This window comes from Humulus lupulus, chromosome 4, assembly GCF_963169125.1.
Source record: "Humulus lupulus chromosome 4, drHumLupu1.1, whole genome shotgun sequence".
NCBI lineage: Eukaryota > Viridiplantae > Streptophyta > Magnoliopsida > Rosales > Cannabaceae > Humulus > Humulus lupulus.
The window spans coordinates 92,524,351-92,540,498 of record NC_084796.1 but is presented as its reverse complement, the minus strand read 5'-3'; the positions used below and the strand labels follow the sequence as shown (position 1 = coordinate 92,540,498).

The 16,148-nt window shown below is 36.7% G+C and overlaps 1 protein-coding gene across 1 annotated transcript; it reads right to left on the bottom strand.

Annotated features, from left to right (window-relative positions):
• Nucleotides 1-10,788: 10,788 nt before the first annotated feature.
• LOC133832373 (TOM1-like protein 3) lies at nt 10,789-12,300 on the bottom strand. Its single transcript, XM_062262724.1, has 5 exons — nt 12,187-12,300; nt 11,985-12,063; nt 11,650-11,748; nt 11,423-11,536; nt 10,789-10,956 (listed from the first exon to the last, which is right to left on the bottom strand). Exons 1-5 carry the CDS (start codon nt 12,294-12,296, stop codon nt 10,789-10,791), a joined length of 570 nt encoding a protein of 189 aa, XP_062118708.1. The 5' UTR covers nt 12,297-12,300.
• Nucleotides 12,301-16,148: the final 3,848 nt, after the last annotated feature.

Here is a 16,148-nt window from a genome sequence, read left to right as displayed (position 1 = left end):
GACAGCCTGGTCATTAATGAGCGTATAAATATTTCCCGAGTCTCGTGGGATCCATCAAAGATAGTATCCATCATGTTGTCCTCCCGTAACCGTCCATTTCATACAGATTCTAATACCATAGGGTGCTAACCAATCTGTTATACCCAAAAATTGGAGATCAATAACGTGGCAATAAAGATGACAAAATGCATCCTAGGAGACTCAAGAAAGTGGTCTTAGGAGACCCCAAGGAGAAAGTGGTCCTAGAAGACCCCAAGGAGTATGTGGTCCTAGGAGACCCCAAGGAGTATGTGGTCCTAGGAGACCCCAAGGGTGTGTCCGAAGTAAGCCTCCCAAGGTTTCCTAAGTGTTGGCTCGAAAGTGTCCAAGGTAAGTAGCTAAGGAGGAGGAGTCCCATGCAAGTCAAGAATGGAGACTTAGATTTTGATAAGGAGAGCCTACACAATGTCCGATCGAACATAGTTGGGAGATGCTAAAGGAGAGTGCCTCAGACTTGTCCAAGGTGAGATGCCAAGGAGGATGCCTCGGACCACCTTGGTCCGAGGAGAAGGCCACAAGGTCCGAAGGGACCTTGAATGGAGGGGGTATGCTCGGACTTGTCCGAGGAGAGAAACAAGAGAGAAGGATGCCTCGGACCACCTTGGTTCGAGGAGAAGGCATGAGAAGGATGCCTCGAACCACCTTGGTCCAAGGAGAGCCAAGCTTGTATCACCTTGGTCCAAGGAAATCTTGAAGGAGTAATCAACATGCATGTGAGACTACGTCAAAGTCCCCAGAGCGACTTTAGCAAGAATTGGTCTAAGCACCCGGGAATCTCTCACTCCTCACTCAAATTGAGGAATCAGTTGTATTTTAAACATTTATTGTAATATAAATATAAGATTAATAATAAAATATCCCTATTGAAAGGGGATATCAGTTGAGGATCCCAGGCCTATAAATAGAGAGCTTATGGGATAAGAGAGAGGCTTCTTCTGCTTCTTCTTTCTAGAGAGAGAAAATTGGGTCTGTGTATTCTAGAGAGAGAAAGTGCTGATATTTGAGAGAACTCTTGTATTTTCACAATCTGTACTGAAGAAACTCAGTTGGCTCAGTCCATCTGATCTTGAGTATAGATCTATAAATCACAACTCTAAATGGATTAGGCTATTACCGACAATCAGGGCTGAACCACTATAAAAATCTCTTGTGTTGTTTATCTTTCTGTTCATAAACTGTCTGTTGTCATTTACATTCTCTTGAAGGCTTGTCATATTTGACGTTCTCACGTCGTTGGCTAAAAAGACAGTCAACACAATCATTATTCTATCTTTTGAAAATCCAATACTAAACTATCAATTCAAACAAACTCTAGGTTCTTGTGTTACCTCAATCTTGGGTATAGCTGTCTTCGAAGATACTTCAAGTAGTAGCTGACGTGTTTTACCAATCTCTCTGTACTTCTCACCTAACTGGTGTTCTTCGGTAATTTCCTTGTGGCTTCGGACTCAACTCCTTCATACATGATCCCATCACCTTCTATAACGTGACCTTGAATACCCTTGAAGAAACTAAACTTACTCTTTCTGGAGCCTTACCCATAACACTGCTTCATCAGTCTTAGTATTATCAACGAAGTGGTCGTTCGCAATCTGCTTCTAGCTAGGATTAGACCAACACATTCCTAATTGTTGACACGGTTTTTCGCCAATAGTGTATTAAGAAATAGTAAGGTAGATTAGTGCTTAGTTATTGTAACGACCCGAATTTGCTAATAGGGCTTAGGGCCTTGATTAGTGTGCCTGGAGGGTAATAAATGGATTATTATGTTAATATATGAATTAATGTGAATAAATGATAATGATGCATGTTTAGTTGAGTTAAATGTGCATGTAGGCCCCGTCTGGATATTGGGGGAATAAATGTGATAGATTTGATAAATGCTATATATATGTGATATGTCTGTGCAGCACGATCCGAGACAGTCCTGGGGAGCGGTTAGCCAGGAAGTCACAACAGGGTCGAGAATCCGACTCGGGGCGAGTCGAGGGGTAATTTGGGTATTAGATATATTATGGGGTTATCGGGTTATGAAATTAAATATTTGGAGATATATTTGAGGATAGAATGTCTAAGAGGGAATGTTGGGGAAATTTACCATTTTGTCCCCGGGGAGGTTTTGGTACCCCGAGCCTTGAGGTAACCACATAGACTAAGTTAAATAAAACAAAGGAAGGAAACATTTAGAAGCCTAAGAAACCGACAGTTACTTCCTCCCAGCTGAAGATAGATCTTATCTCTTTCTCTCTTTCACTCCCTAAGGAAAACTCAAGGAAAATTCTGGTGTAAGCTAGTTAAAGCAAGGAATTGGGCTGAGGAATCTTAGGAGCTAAAAGCTTGAGGATTAAGGATCAAACTCAGGGACTAAGCTCTACAAAGGTAAGCTTTAATTATAAAGATTATGTCTAGAATTGCTGCTGGTTTGTTAGAGTTTGCATGTGGGTAGAACTTGATCTATTTTTGGGTATTTTAGTTGAGTTTTGAAGCAGGTTTTAATGGGGTTTTGATGTTGATATTGAGCTGGAATGTTTGTGTTAATTATCTGGGGTTGTTAGCTAAGTTTTGGGTGAATTGGCTTGAGGAAAATGGAGAAAGTTGATGAAGAATTCTGGGTTGGAGGTGAGGGCTGCGGCCCTAGGATGGGCATGCCGCGGCCCATGTGCGCGCGCGGCCATGGGAGGCCAAGAAGTTCATGCGTGCCGTGGCGCAGGGCTGTGCCCAATGTGTTTGAATTGCAGGGCTGTGCTCGGAAAGCTCGGGACTCAGGTAAGAAAACCCTTGTTCCCATAGAGCTTGTGTGCAGGGCTATGCCCAATGTGTTTGAACTGCAGGGCGTAGCCCTTTTACTGAATTTGCTAGAATTTTGTACTTGCTTATTATGCTATGAATGTTATTATGTGAATGATCGGTAAGAGCCGGGAACGGTGTAGGCCGAGGTCGGCAGGGGCCGGGAACAGCGAAGGGCCGGGAACGACATTAGGCACATTGAGTGCAAGGCCGAGTACGACAAGGGGCCGGGAGCAGCGTTGAGCACGTGGAGTGTGAGTTGCTAGGGCGAGTCCCTAAAATGATACCTGGGATATCCTCACGATGTGGACCACGAACCCAGGGCTCAGTAAACGCCTGGGACGGCTAGGTCGTATGTGTTTAGCCCATTGGTGGCCTGTTTATATGCTTGATATATGTGTTGCATATGTTATCTATTTGTGGGTTTTCTTGCTGGGATTCGGCTCATAGATGCTCTGTGGTGCAGGTAAGGGTAAGGAGAAAGCCAACCGACCATGAGTGTAGCAGGCGTGAGGCAGCGTGTACATGTTGGGCCAGCCTGGCTGCCACAGCCAGAGGATTTTGGGAGATGGTTGTAAATAAACTTATATTTTGTCGTTTAGTCAACTTGGTTCGATTTATATGATGTAAATGTTTCTAAACTGTATTTTGGGATCCGAGGTGTCAAACTTTTATGATTTTCAATGAAATGGAATTATTTCTAAAGTTTTTCCTCTGTTTATGGCTTAATTACGCTATTTGTTCTAAAACCTCGATTAGCGAGTTGAATGCACGTGTTTAAACTCACTTAGTAACAGCTCTAAGGAAGTAGGGCGTTACAACTTGGTATCAGAGCGAGCCAAGGTTATTGGTTCTGGAGATTGACCGAACATGTACACTCGCTGTCAGTGACAGGCTCAACTCAGGATTGGTTGGTAAGATTGGCTAATATGTTTGAATATGTGTTTGAATGCCTTGTTTGCCTGCTTATCTTATATAGACCATGATGAATGAGTTAACATATGCATGATGCTAGGGCATGGCTCGTTGTGTGTTATATGTTATATGAGTTATTATTTGTGGATGACTAATGTGTTTGGGAGGTGGTTTTGGATGATGTTATCATGCCTGATGAGCAGCGTCGTTGGTTGCAGGCATATTTGTTGAGATGCCTCGACAATCAGCTAGAGTCCGCGGCAGTAGGGCCGAGGATGACAACCAACACTACAAGAAAAAACAGTATTCATAACACTTAAAAACTGCTAACCGGGACTATTGATAACACTTCTGAAAATGCTAACATAGCCCCTGTTATTAAAAGTCCAGTGTTTTCTATAACAGTATTTGAATGTTATGTTCGGTGTTATCTTAAACTATTCAATAACACATTTTTAGGTGCTATAATATTCAAATAATAACATTTAGATAGAGTTTTTGGTTATAAATTTGAAGTTTAATCTTATACTTTTTTCATAACACTTTTCAACTGTTACATTTGATTATTTTGATAACATTTTTAGTTTGTTATATTATATAAACCATAATGATTTTTTACGCTTATAATATGTTTTTAAATCATAACATATAGTAATAAAATTTTAAATTTTATTTTGATAAGTATACTTATATGGTTTTTTTTAATTAAAAGATTTTCATTATTGTATTTTGATAAAAAAAAATTCAAAATTAATCATAAAATGTAATTATCAATAGATTGATAAACCATAAGTATTACATTAAACAATAACTAATTCAAACCATGAATGTGTCTACTTCATGAGATCTTAGTTCTAACTTAAGTTTGAAAGCATAACATAATAAAGTTTTATAATCTTGAACAATTTTTACTTCAAAAATGAAAAATAGAAACATTACAAGATACACAAAAGTAAACGACTCTTGCTCCATCCTTCAATTCATCATCCTTTGTGCACTTGTCTTTGTTGTGAGTCCATTTTCTTAGCTACAACAAAATTTAAATAATTAATGCTTCAACTTAAAGTTATAGTAAACTAAAAGAGTACATAAAAAAAGTTAATTACCTAATTATAACTTTATCAGCTGGCCATGCAATTATACTACCTATAGCATCTTCTATATTAGACATAACTGTTGAAGGCCTCCACAGAAATGCATCATTCTTTCTCACAAGATCTATCCCCACTTTCATAGCACTAGGCCCAAGAGGAACATGGTGAACCTCATCCTTTGGGTCACTTGAAATAAAATAACCTTCTGCAACAATTTCTCCAGACCCAATCCAATCTAATATTTTGCATTTGGAGCCATTGATTTTAATGCAAATATTAGTGAAATAACAACTATAATTGATACTACAACTCAAACTAATCCATACCTCTATAGGTGTTTGGCTAGAGTCAGAAAGTTTTAATGACAAACGTATGCCCCCAATCCCATCATAATAGAGAGGTACCTGCCAAGAAAGAGATGAGGTTAACCATACAATCTACAACACAAAAATTATTGGTGCTCACAGATTCATAAGTAAATTCACGACATAAAAAAAATAAGCCTATAAACAGAACCAATACAGGGGAATATTTACCCCCAAGAGATTAAAATGGCCATGGCACTCACATGGCTTCAACAATAGTTGGGTATTTTTAGTTAATAAAATATAAAATATTAAATAGATCTTAATAAATACCTAAACTATAGCCACTATAAAGAAAAAATAAACTTCATTCACACAAACCAAAAGAAACACAACTAATTGGGCTTCACTCAAAGACACATAGATATTCAATAAAACATTTCACAAATCCAAATTTTTAGACAATCAACCCGAGCTCTGATTTAATTTTTTTAATAATTGTCTACTCAAACTACTATTCACTAATCTCATAAAACTGTATTGCATTATTATTATTTGAAAAACAGAGAAGAAGATAAGACAATGTTAGCAGCATATACATACGTATGTCTACGTTTTAGTATTGTTATTATTATTTGAAACTCTTGTTTTAGTGTGCACAAAATATATTTAAAAAGAAAGTCACCGCCCCTATAAATGTGCACAGCAAGAAGGAAAATCATAAAATAAAAAAAACATAAATATATATTATTACATATATGGTGTATTCATATATCCACTTGATATCTTTTTGATAATTTTGTGTAGTGATGAATGTTGATAATGCTATAGTTTGTGCTAATATAACTAGTTTTACTTAGGGTTGTACTGCAACAGTGCTTCTGGTATGGACTGATGGTGCTGAAAATTTCTTTGCACAATGTGCAAATGTGGGGGACTCAGCATGTGTTATGAAGTACGTATCATGTTATTTTTGTCTTCCTTAAATATATCTCTGTAAAATTAAAATATCATGAACCAACCCAACCAGCAATGAAATTCAAATAAATCACAAACTCAGAATAAACTTAGGCAATTGATGAAACACATTAACGCACACATGATCATGACAATGAACTTATGATGTTTTAATACAGTTTAGTAACTACTTTCACGTATCATGTTATTTTTGTCTTCCTTAAATATATCTCTGTAAAATTATTATTGTTTAACACTTATTAGATGTGGTCCAAATATAATTATAGAAGTACCTGCATTGTAATTTATACCAGCAGCATGATAATTTATACTGAATATGTTTACTTGTAGCAGTGCCAATGGGAAACCGATTAAGATGACGGAGGACCATAGAGTAGTTAGTCATACTGAAAGACTGAGAATGGAAGAAAGAGGAGAGCCACTGAGAGATGGGGAAACACGATTATGCGGTACTTAAACTTCATTTTTTTTGTTTTTGGACTACCATAATCTTAAATAAAGAAGTAGTCACATTTTGCCTCTTCTTCAGGCTTGAATCTTCCTCGGATGCTTGGAGACAAGTTTCTTAAAGAGCAAGATGCTCGGTTCAGTTCAGAACCATTTTATATATTGGTTCTAGTCTTTGTACTATTAGAAGGGATAATGGTTTTTGTACACAATTATAGACAGACAGTTTCCTTCATGTTTATCTTTCTAGATCATAATTTTGATTCTATTTTCTAATATAAATTTCTAATTCTATTGTGACTATCAGTTTTTCTCTTTCTTTCCTTTGTGCCTAAATATAGTGAGGCTTGGACTCTACTTTGACTCTCAGATGATTCTCTTCTATGGATGAATATTCTGCTGAACTATAAAGGTGTGATTTAGTTTGGTTTTAGTATTTTAGCAGCTGACTATATAAGGTGTGATGTAACTGTAGTGGTCAAGATGTATATGAATTATAATGGGTTTCTTTTTATTAAATCCATAATAGTCTACTGATATGCACTACAAATAACATATGCCCATGCATCAGAGCAATTACACTTGATAATTGAAATGATCTATTGCAACATCTAGGAACTACTATATAGGAAAAGTTTAAGCTGCTACATGTTGCAGTATCTAGTTATTCTAAAAATTACTAATACTATCTGTAGGAATTGGTTCGGTCAGCTATGCTAACTTGTTCATTTCAGTCACTAAGAACTTAACTGTTTTACTCTTCTTAGTAATGTTAGTTAAGTATAATTGTCTATAAATAGACATTACATTGTACAGGTTATTTTTAATGACAATTTACATTGTATTAGCTCTGTAATCTTGTAAACAAACTGATATAGAAGGCTTTCAAGATTGTAATGTGGATTGATATTCAGCAATAAAGAAAGTGGCTATTTCATTCAAATTCTCTTCTTCTTCTCACCTCTATTTTTTAATTTTCTCTGTCTAAAGTTCTATAAGATTATTCTTAAGCTATTTGATCAATTGTATTTGATTAAGGATTCACAACACTATCAACAGAGATGATTATAGTCATAATCATTTTGATCCATTTGCACTCAAAACTTCTTATGCACATGTATTGAAGATCAAGTTAAAGTTTGAGCTAATGGGCTACATCGTTAATTGTTTTACGATGAGTAGTAGTTTGAGGAGTAAGAACCCATTGATGAGTATATATAGAGAGAGATAAGACAGAAATATAATATTACTGAGAAAAGCTCCTATCTGTCCATACGAAATGAGGCTGAAAATGCAACTTATTCATTATCTTACTCCAAAGGTAACAATCTCAAAACCAAATTCCATGATACCAGTTCACTAACATTTATTCTCTTCTCTTCATAGATTTTATTGGAAAAACAAACTGGAATACCATAAAAAGTTTAGTTTCCTGGGATACAAACAGAACATTAAACTACCATGTGAAAATGACTTGTCTTGACCAGGGGAAAACTACAATAAAAAACTTCAGTTATTTGTATACTTTTTATGTAGAAGAAACATATTTATTATGAGAATCTCTCTAATATTTCGATTTAGTTATATAAATATTGTATTCTTAATAATTTTTTTTTGATATAGTATTAATGTTTGTTTGTTTTGCATAATTTAATTGGGAATCGTATGAGTTATGATGATTTTTGTATATAAAGCTCGATCTTGACTCTGTTTTTGTTTTTGTTTTGTGGTGTCAGATATCTATCTGAGCTGCTTTCGGAGCATCTCAAGCTCAGTCCATTTGTGGCTGTGCTTCCATATTGCTACAGGTTATTAAACCAGGGTGAGTTTAGGTTCTACAACAACATAGTTTTTAAGTTTTCCATTGTTACCCCACTTTTCCCATAAAGTTAAGGGAAATTCTTATTTTTGGGATACTTTTTAATCTTCTGTGCTCGTGGGGTTTTGATAAGAGTTAATAACATGTAAATATTGGAGCCATTGTGTCTTAATGGTGTGTAAAAATAAGTTAGTGTTAAAATCATTACTGAGTGACTTTTCTCTTGGACATGAAAGCACATGTTCTTGTAAACTCAATTTTGTATTCTATTCTTTCTTTTCTTTAGGAATATTCTGCTGTATTTCTGTTGGCCAGAAATGATCAAATTAGTAACTACTAAGTTAGCTAATTGGTGTCAGCACAGCAAAGTCAAGACACACTTTGCTGCTGCATTTTTCATGTTTAAAAGTTTGAAATTATTGTTTGTTCCATTGGAAGTTCAATGATGTGGCAAAGCAACTGTTTCTTTCTTTTCACTAAAAACAACAGCGTCAGATGTTTTCTCCCCATAATGGCTAGCATTCTTGTAGAGTAAAGAGGAGAAATCTATCTAATGTTAAAAGGGGAAGTTTGCCTAAAAAATATGCATATTAAAGGTGTTATTATGTTTTTCATTGAGGTTTCAGAATTTTGTTTTCTATATCATGTGAGTTACAATACATCTTGAGAGGAGTAGTATAATCTTTTTGGGGTTATTACTAATTACATGTTGCCTAGAACCTGTATCATATTCCAATTGAGTTTTTTTTTTCCTTTTCTCATAAATAGTTCTTTTGTTAATGGGATGTTACTCTTTCTTTTGTATTTGGTTTTTGATGTATATATTCAAACTAAAAAAATTTATTTACTGGCCTTGCACTAAAAAATGTTTTACATTTTATTACCCAAGTTTTTGAATTGCAAGAAGCTATTTTTATAATTATTCTAATACATTTCCCCACATGGGTTTGGATTCTACTTTCAAATTTCTGTGAGTTTTTGAAGTTTATTAGATATACATCAAATAACTAACAAAAAATCATAAAACATTTCAGCCTTATTTATTAACCAACCATCAATCATTATCAATTCAAAATATTCAAACAACACACAAGTTTTCTTCCTTATCTCGCCGCAGCACACAAATTTCTCAGAACCTACTTCACTAAGACACACAAATTCTCAACCTTCCGTTATCACCGCAGCACACAATAATAATAATCTCAGGACCTACTTCACTAAGGATGAATATCTAAGATATTCAAACTCCTCTAACATTTGCAAAATATTTTAACAAAAATAAAAGAGAACATACCTCTTGCAAATTGCTACAAATAAAGTTCCTTCCAATTTGAAATCCAATGAAGCCACTAAAATGAAAGCAAATTTACATACCAATTAATAAACTATCAACATCATTCGACCTTTAATTAGGAGTCATCATTAAAAAAAATTACAACTCTTACAACCAAGAAACTATCCAAACCCACTATAGAGTCCTTGGAAACTAGAGCTCACAAAATAAAAAGAACAACAAAACTCTTAAATACAATGAAAAGAGGCAGCAAAAGCAGCAGAAAAACTAAATTGAGAAAGAAATAAATAGAAACAGCCATTTACTTCTCACAGGGGAATGAAAAGTTAACTTTTTCTCTTTTGTACAATGCACCCAGACATTTACTTGAGCCGTGAATTATATAAATTTGACCCACAATAAAACTCTCCATTACATAAATTCGTCTAATAGCTAAGCTATGTTCATAAAGAAAATTTAAAAAAAGTGCTACAATATGAATTCTTTGATAATGAATAGGAAGCTAATTGCACGGAACAATTTTGCAGTGATCACAAGATGCATAACCAAGTTTTTCAAGTTTACAACTGAGATAAAAAAATCGTCAACTTTTGATGTGGTAGTGATATAATGGTATTTCCTCACCCTTAATTTAAATAGCTAAGAAAAAAATATGATAATTTAATGAGGTAACACTTTGGTGGTGATTGTCCTTTAAAGGTGAGATAAGGAACCGAAAAAGAGTCACGACAAACTCTAATCAAATGCTAATACCTAGGTCTGTAAGCAGGGTTGTTAAGTGGTTACCACATTTTTTCCCTTAGAATATTACTTGAACAAGTTCAATGATCGGGTGTTGACTTCAATTTTATTAGTATAATTACATTTACATGAGTCAGACCGTTGCAAATCTGAAGTACAATTACGCATCAAAGGATGTATCTCCCACATAAAAATTCAATTATATTGAACATGTCCAGGAAAACATGGGTGGAAGGAGAATCATATCCCAATTTATTAATAAGAAAAAAACCAGTCTTTTCTAGAAATTTATTTTGCATCTATCTTGTGTTTAATATAAGAAAATAATAAGTACCAAGAATTTGAATAAATGTTTTTGATAAACAAAATTCAGTTGTCATCGAGACAGTACCTGAGGCCTGAAGCATCAAACTGTAAAGAGGCCTCAATAGCAGCATCATTGTATTCAGTAACAGGAGAAATTATTGGCTGGGTCTGGGGTGGAGTAAAGAATGGTACACTGCTCTCTTCTCGAGGTGGGAATTCAACTCCAGCAGCCTGTGATATATATTTATACATAGATTACTTAGAATACTTTATTATAAAAGTGAGTTAAGAAATCAAAATAGGTTCCTTTCCAAATACTGTAGTAGCACATTAGCTATAAAAACTCTAAACAGAAAAAGGAACACATAGAATTAATACAACCCATCCAAACACAGACGCAAAACATTCATCATAACTTAAGCATCAAGGACAACACTGAGGGATTCAACTTCAGCATATATATACCTTGTAGGCTAGTTTAACCATGTATAACTAACATTCACATTCATATGCAACCCATGCTATTGCATATCTCACATAAAGCAGAAAGAAAAAAAAAAGGTTGATCATATGATATTTACACTTTAATCAACTTAAATAAGCTTTTGCCCAAATGCCTTGGCTGACGAAGTAATTAACAAGAGAAAATTGTGTATCAAGCTTAACATGCTAAAATAACATTTAATAAACTAACAACCTTCAGTTCATTATATGCTGCATAGTATTGAGGATATCTCCCCTGAGGTCCCCCCAAGGCTTCTTGCCATGTGTCAATTAGGATTAGTATCTTTTCCCTCACATTCAAGTCTGGCTGCAGAATTTAAACAATTGCATCGGACAAGTTAGATTTACTAGGAATGCATAGGAGAGATTCACAGTGAAAGGAAAAGAAAAACAGATAGGATCAGAAGAAAATTAGGGTACCTTCTTCTTTACTATTTTAACCATTTCATGTAAGATATCACGCTCAACTATCTGCTGGAAAACACTCTCACCACAATTTTTGCTGAGAGTTTCTAAAGCCTTGATCAAAACATTCAATGAAAATTGTATCACAATTGAGCAATGGTTGCTTGATTGAAAGTAAAACATAGCAGCAACAACTGATTCATATAATAAAAAATTTCAGTTATATTTTGAATAAGAGAAACTTACAATGACTTAAAATGACATCATAATGAATATGACGAAAAACCCACATGTCAAACAAGTACAAAAAACAAATAAATATATTCTTATATGTATAAAGAAATACTAACAAAAAGAGCCAGAAGTTGTATTTTTAGATTTTTACTGCCAAGACGCTTCTTGAGTATCTTCAAGGCATCTTTTGCATGCCTGCAAATCAATACAAGTATAATTTGGCTATAAAATTGGAAAGTAAATTTAGGATCAACAAATGTACAAAAAACAACAAAAGACATACACAAGCGTTCCACCAAAAAGATAAATAGAAAGTACCCAGGGTCCATGTTAATAATATCACATAATTCAATGTTTATTGCCCAGTCTGGACCAATCAGCATATCACTAGTTGCCCTCTCGGCGCAGGCTGCAGCATTACCAACCATGTCTCTTCCCTTTAGTTAAGTCTCTTGTCCTCAAATTTTTCGTAAAACAAAAAAGACCCACAAATTCAATCATCAAATTTAGTTCAAAACAGAAGACGCAAACATATACCTATGAATGATCATCACTACTATTTTTGTCTAACCATTCTCAAATTCTATATACTAAATCCACCATTAAAACAAAATAATCCAAATTTGGGGATACAAATCAAGCGTTTGCAATTTATGATAGAAATCAATTAAATTAAATATCCCACTCGCCAAACAAGTGTCTAAATTATATCAAAATCAAGAAAAGAAAACAAAAACTAGATAACGCCCAGCAACAACAGAAAGATGGTTAAACTTAAATACAACCACCTATGCAATGAGTACGCACAAAATATGTCCTAATAGATTATTTATAAACTAAATACAGAAAATACCAAATACACAACTTTAACCAAAAGTAAACAGTGCCCTTCTATGTCCAAATAAACATTTACAGATAATCTAACCATCTTCAAGGGAGAAAAATCAAGAGGGAACATAAACTATAAAAGGTACAGTAATGGAACAACGAACTAGTCATAAAATACATATGATAACTAAAACCTGAGACACTTAAAAGATCAAACTGTACGAAGACAAAAGGGAAAACAACTTACAGAATTCCATTTGTTCTTCCATTTTTCACATCAGCCAACATTCTTTATTATCAAATCAACTACAGCTATGACAAAGAAAAGGAGAGGAGCAAATCAACTTACTAAAATTTGAGACTAAAGTATCCTCTCCCGTATATTATTGAAGCTTCAGAGGGAAAGGGGTGTGGAAACTCAGAAAACAACATGCTCACAAACATAAACTGTGAGACCATTATATATTATTGAAAAAACATAAACTCATCAACCATTCAAAAACATAAACACCCAAAGGATCAGATATAGCTGTCCAAATAAGCATTAGCAACCAGCAAATGTCATCAATTATAAAACCAGTCAAAAGAAACAAACTTGTAGCTCATTGCAGAAACCAGTCAAAACTCTCACCCCTTAGGCATTTAACTTAAAAGTACTCTCAATATATGTAATGAAGTATCATACCAAAACCAATAATTAGTTTCATCCCTAAATATTACAAGTATCCATTGCTCAAAAAATCTACTCCAAAATAGTCAGAACGTTGACCAACCCCATGGGTTTTTTATCATATCAATCTACAACATTCAGCCAACAATTTGTTTTAACATGGATGAGAGAAACGAACCTGAGATAGTGGGCGTGAGGCAGAGAAGCTCCACTCTGGAGCGTGACTTCGTGAGGCGGAGAAAGAGCTCCACTCTGGAGCGAGTCTTCGTGAGGCAGAGATGAGTTGAGAAGACTTCGTGAGGCAGAGAGAGGAGACGAGAGAGAGACTTCATGAGGCGGAGAGGGCGGAGAGACGAGACGAGAGAGAGACTTCGTGAGGGCGGAGAGGGCGGAGTGAGTCTTCGTGAGTGAGAGATGGAGGCTGAGAGAAATCTTTCGGGTAACTTAGATTTAGGGAATTTGGCAGATGAGACTAACAAAAAAAAATTCATTTTGGCGCCTGAGTTTTATTCATATGGCGCCAAAATATGCCTTCCGTGTGTTTTTAATCCCACAACAATAATAGCACTTCTAAATATATGCTATTCTTTAATGTAATATATACTAAATATTGTTGTAGTGCAGGGTCAGGACCCTCCACCTGCCCCATAGAATTGGCAAGAGATGTTTGCCGAGATGGAAGCAAGACTGCAGGGGACAGAGGAAGAGTTGCAGCAGTTGAGGCAGCAGGCCCCGCCTCAGGTTACTGGGCTGCCAGTGCAGCAGGTTGCAGCGCCAGTGCCAATGCAGTCTACTGAGGAGAATAATTGGGGAACCTTTGTATGAAAGGTTCAGGAAGTAGCATCCTCCCACCTTCGAGGGTGGATCGGACCCACTGCGGGAAGAGCAGTGGGTGAACATGATTTCCTCAATTCTGGATTTTATGAGAGTTCAGGGGAATGAGAGGGTAGCCTGTGCTAGCTACATGTTTAGAAAGGGTGCCCGCATTTGGTGGGACGTAGTGGTTCAGAGAAGGGATGTATCAGTTATTACTTGGGAAGAATTCAGAAACTTGTTCAACGAGAAGTATTATAGTGTGGCAGTTCGAGCTGCGAAGGTTGATGAGTTTATCAACCTGACTCAGAATCGATCGACAGTGACAGAGTATGCTATAAAGTTTGACAGATTGGCGAAGTTTGCGCCAGATTTAGTGCCGACTGATGCGGCAAGAAGGGACAGGTTTGTGCGGGGATTGAATGTTATGATTGCCCATGATGTGAATATTACCCTGGATCCAGAGACAACTACTTATGGCCATGTGGTGGACAAGGCCCTTACTGTTGAGAGGGCCAAAGATCAGATTTGGAAGGATAGCGCTGTTAGGCGCGATGCCAGGAGGACAGTGCCTCCTTTTGTTGGGTTCAGTCGTGGTGGTGGTTCTAGTGAGCAGAAGAGGAAGGCCCCAGATTCCTTTGTTCCTCCTAGTTCAGTTAGGAGGGCACAAGGTGCTTCCACTGGCCGTCCGGGTGGCAGTGACAACTGGAGGAGTTTTCCAGTGTGTCCACGGTGCAGGCGACGACACCAGGGTGAGTGCAGGATCAGGGCCTGCTTTGTTTGTGGGAGTGCCAGTCATCTGAAGAGGGATTGCCCTCAAGCTAAGAAGGAGGAGCAGAAGCAGAGTGATAGTCTTGCTCCTGCCAGGGTATTCAATTTAACACAGACTGAGGCGGAGGCTAGCCCCTCAGTTGTGATAGGTCAGATCTCTAGTGTTGGTTCTTTGTATACTGCATTGTTTGATTCAGGGGCTACCCATTCATTTGAATATGCTAGAGTGATAGATCAGCTTTGTAGACCTAGTGGCATGTATGCTAGGGGATTTCAGACTTTGTTGCCAACAGGAGAATTGGTAGTCTCTAGGAAGTGGATTAGAGCATTGCCAGTAGAGGTAGATGGTAGGGAACTGTCTATTGATCTGATTAAGTTAGAGATGGATGATTTTGATATGATTTTGGGAATGGATTGGTTATCAAAGTATGGGGCAACGATTGACAGCAAGTGCAGAATGGTGACTTTTGAACCAGAAGGGGAGGTACCCTTTGTGTTCGTGGGGTCAGTTAGTGGACCGCGTGTACCGATGATTTTAGCATTGAGGGCTAGAGACCTGATGCAGGAAGGTTGCATAGGATTCCTAGCGAGCGTTGTGGATACCTCTAGGGTGGTGTCGGTTGGACCGGGTGGGACTAGATTGGTGTGTGAGTTTCCGGATTTGTTTCCAGCGGATCTGCCAGGGTTGCCGCCGCAGCGAGAGATTGACTTCGTTATAAAGTTGGTACCAGGGGCGGAGTCAGTATCTAGGACACCTTATAGAATGGCTCCAGCAGAGTTAAAGGACTTGAAGATTAGTTGCAGGAGTTACTTGATTTGGGGTTCATCAGACCGAGTTTCTCGCCATGGGGTGCTCCTGTGTTGTTCGTTAAGAAGAAGGAGGGATCCCTTAGGATGTGTATCGATTACAGGGAGCTAAACAAGTTAACCATTAAGAACAAGTATCCACTGCCTAGGATCGATGATTTATTTGATCAACTACAGGGAAGAACAGTGTTTTCCAAGATAGATCTCCGATCAGGTTACCATCAGTTAAGGATTAAAGAGGAGGACATACCAAAGACCGCTTTCCGAACGAGGTATGGACATTATGAATTCCTGGTTATGTCCTTTGGATTAACCAATGCCCCAGCAGCTTTTATGGACATGATGAATAGGCTTTTCAAGGATTATCTGGATAAGTTTATGATTGTATTCA

Coding starts and splice junctions, on each gene's coding strand:
- LOC133832373 (XM_062262724.1), bottom strand. CDS start 12,296: ATGGTTGGTAATGCTGCAGCCTGCGCCGAGAGGGCAACTAGTGATATG. Junction 11,749..11,984: donor TACAACTTCTGGCTCTTTTT/GTTAGTATTTCT, acceptor GTTTTGATCAAG/GCTTTAGAAACTCTCAGCAA. Junction 10,957..11,422: donor CAGCATATAATGAACTGAAG/GTTGTTAGTTTA, acceptor TATATATCACAG/GCTGCTGGAGTTGAATTCCC.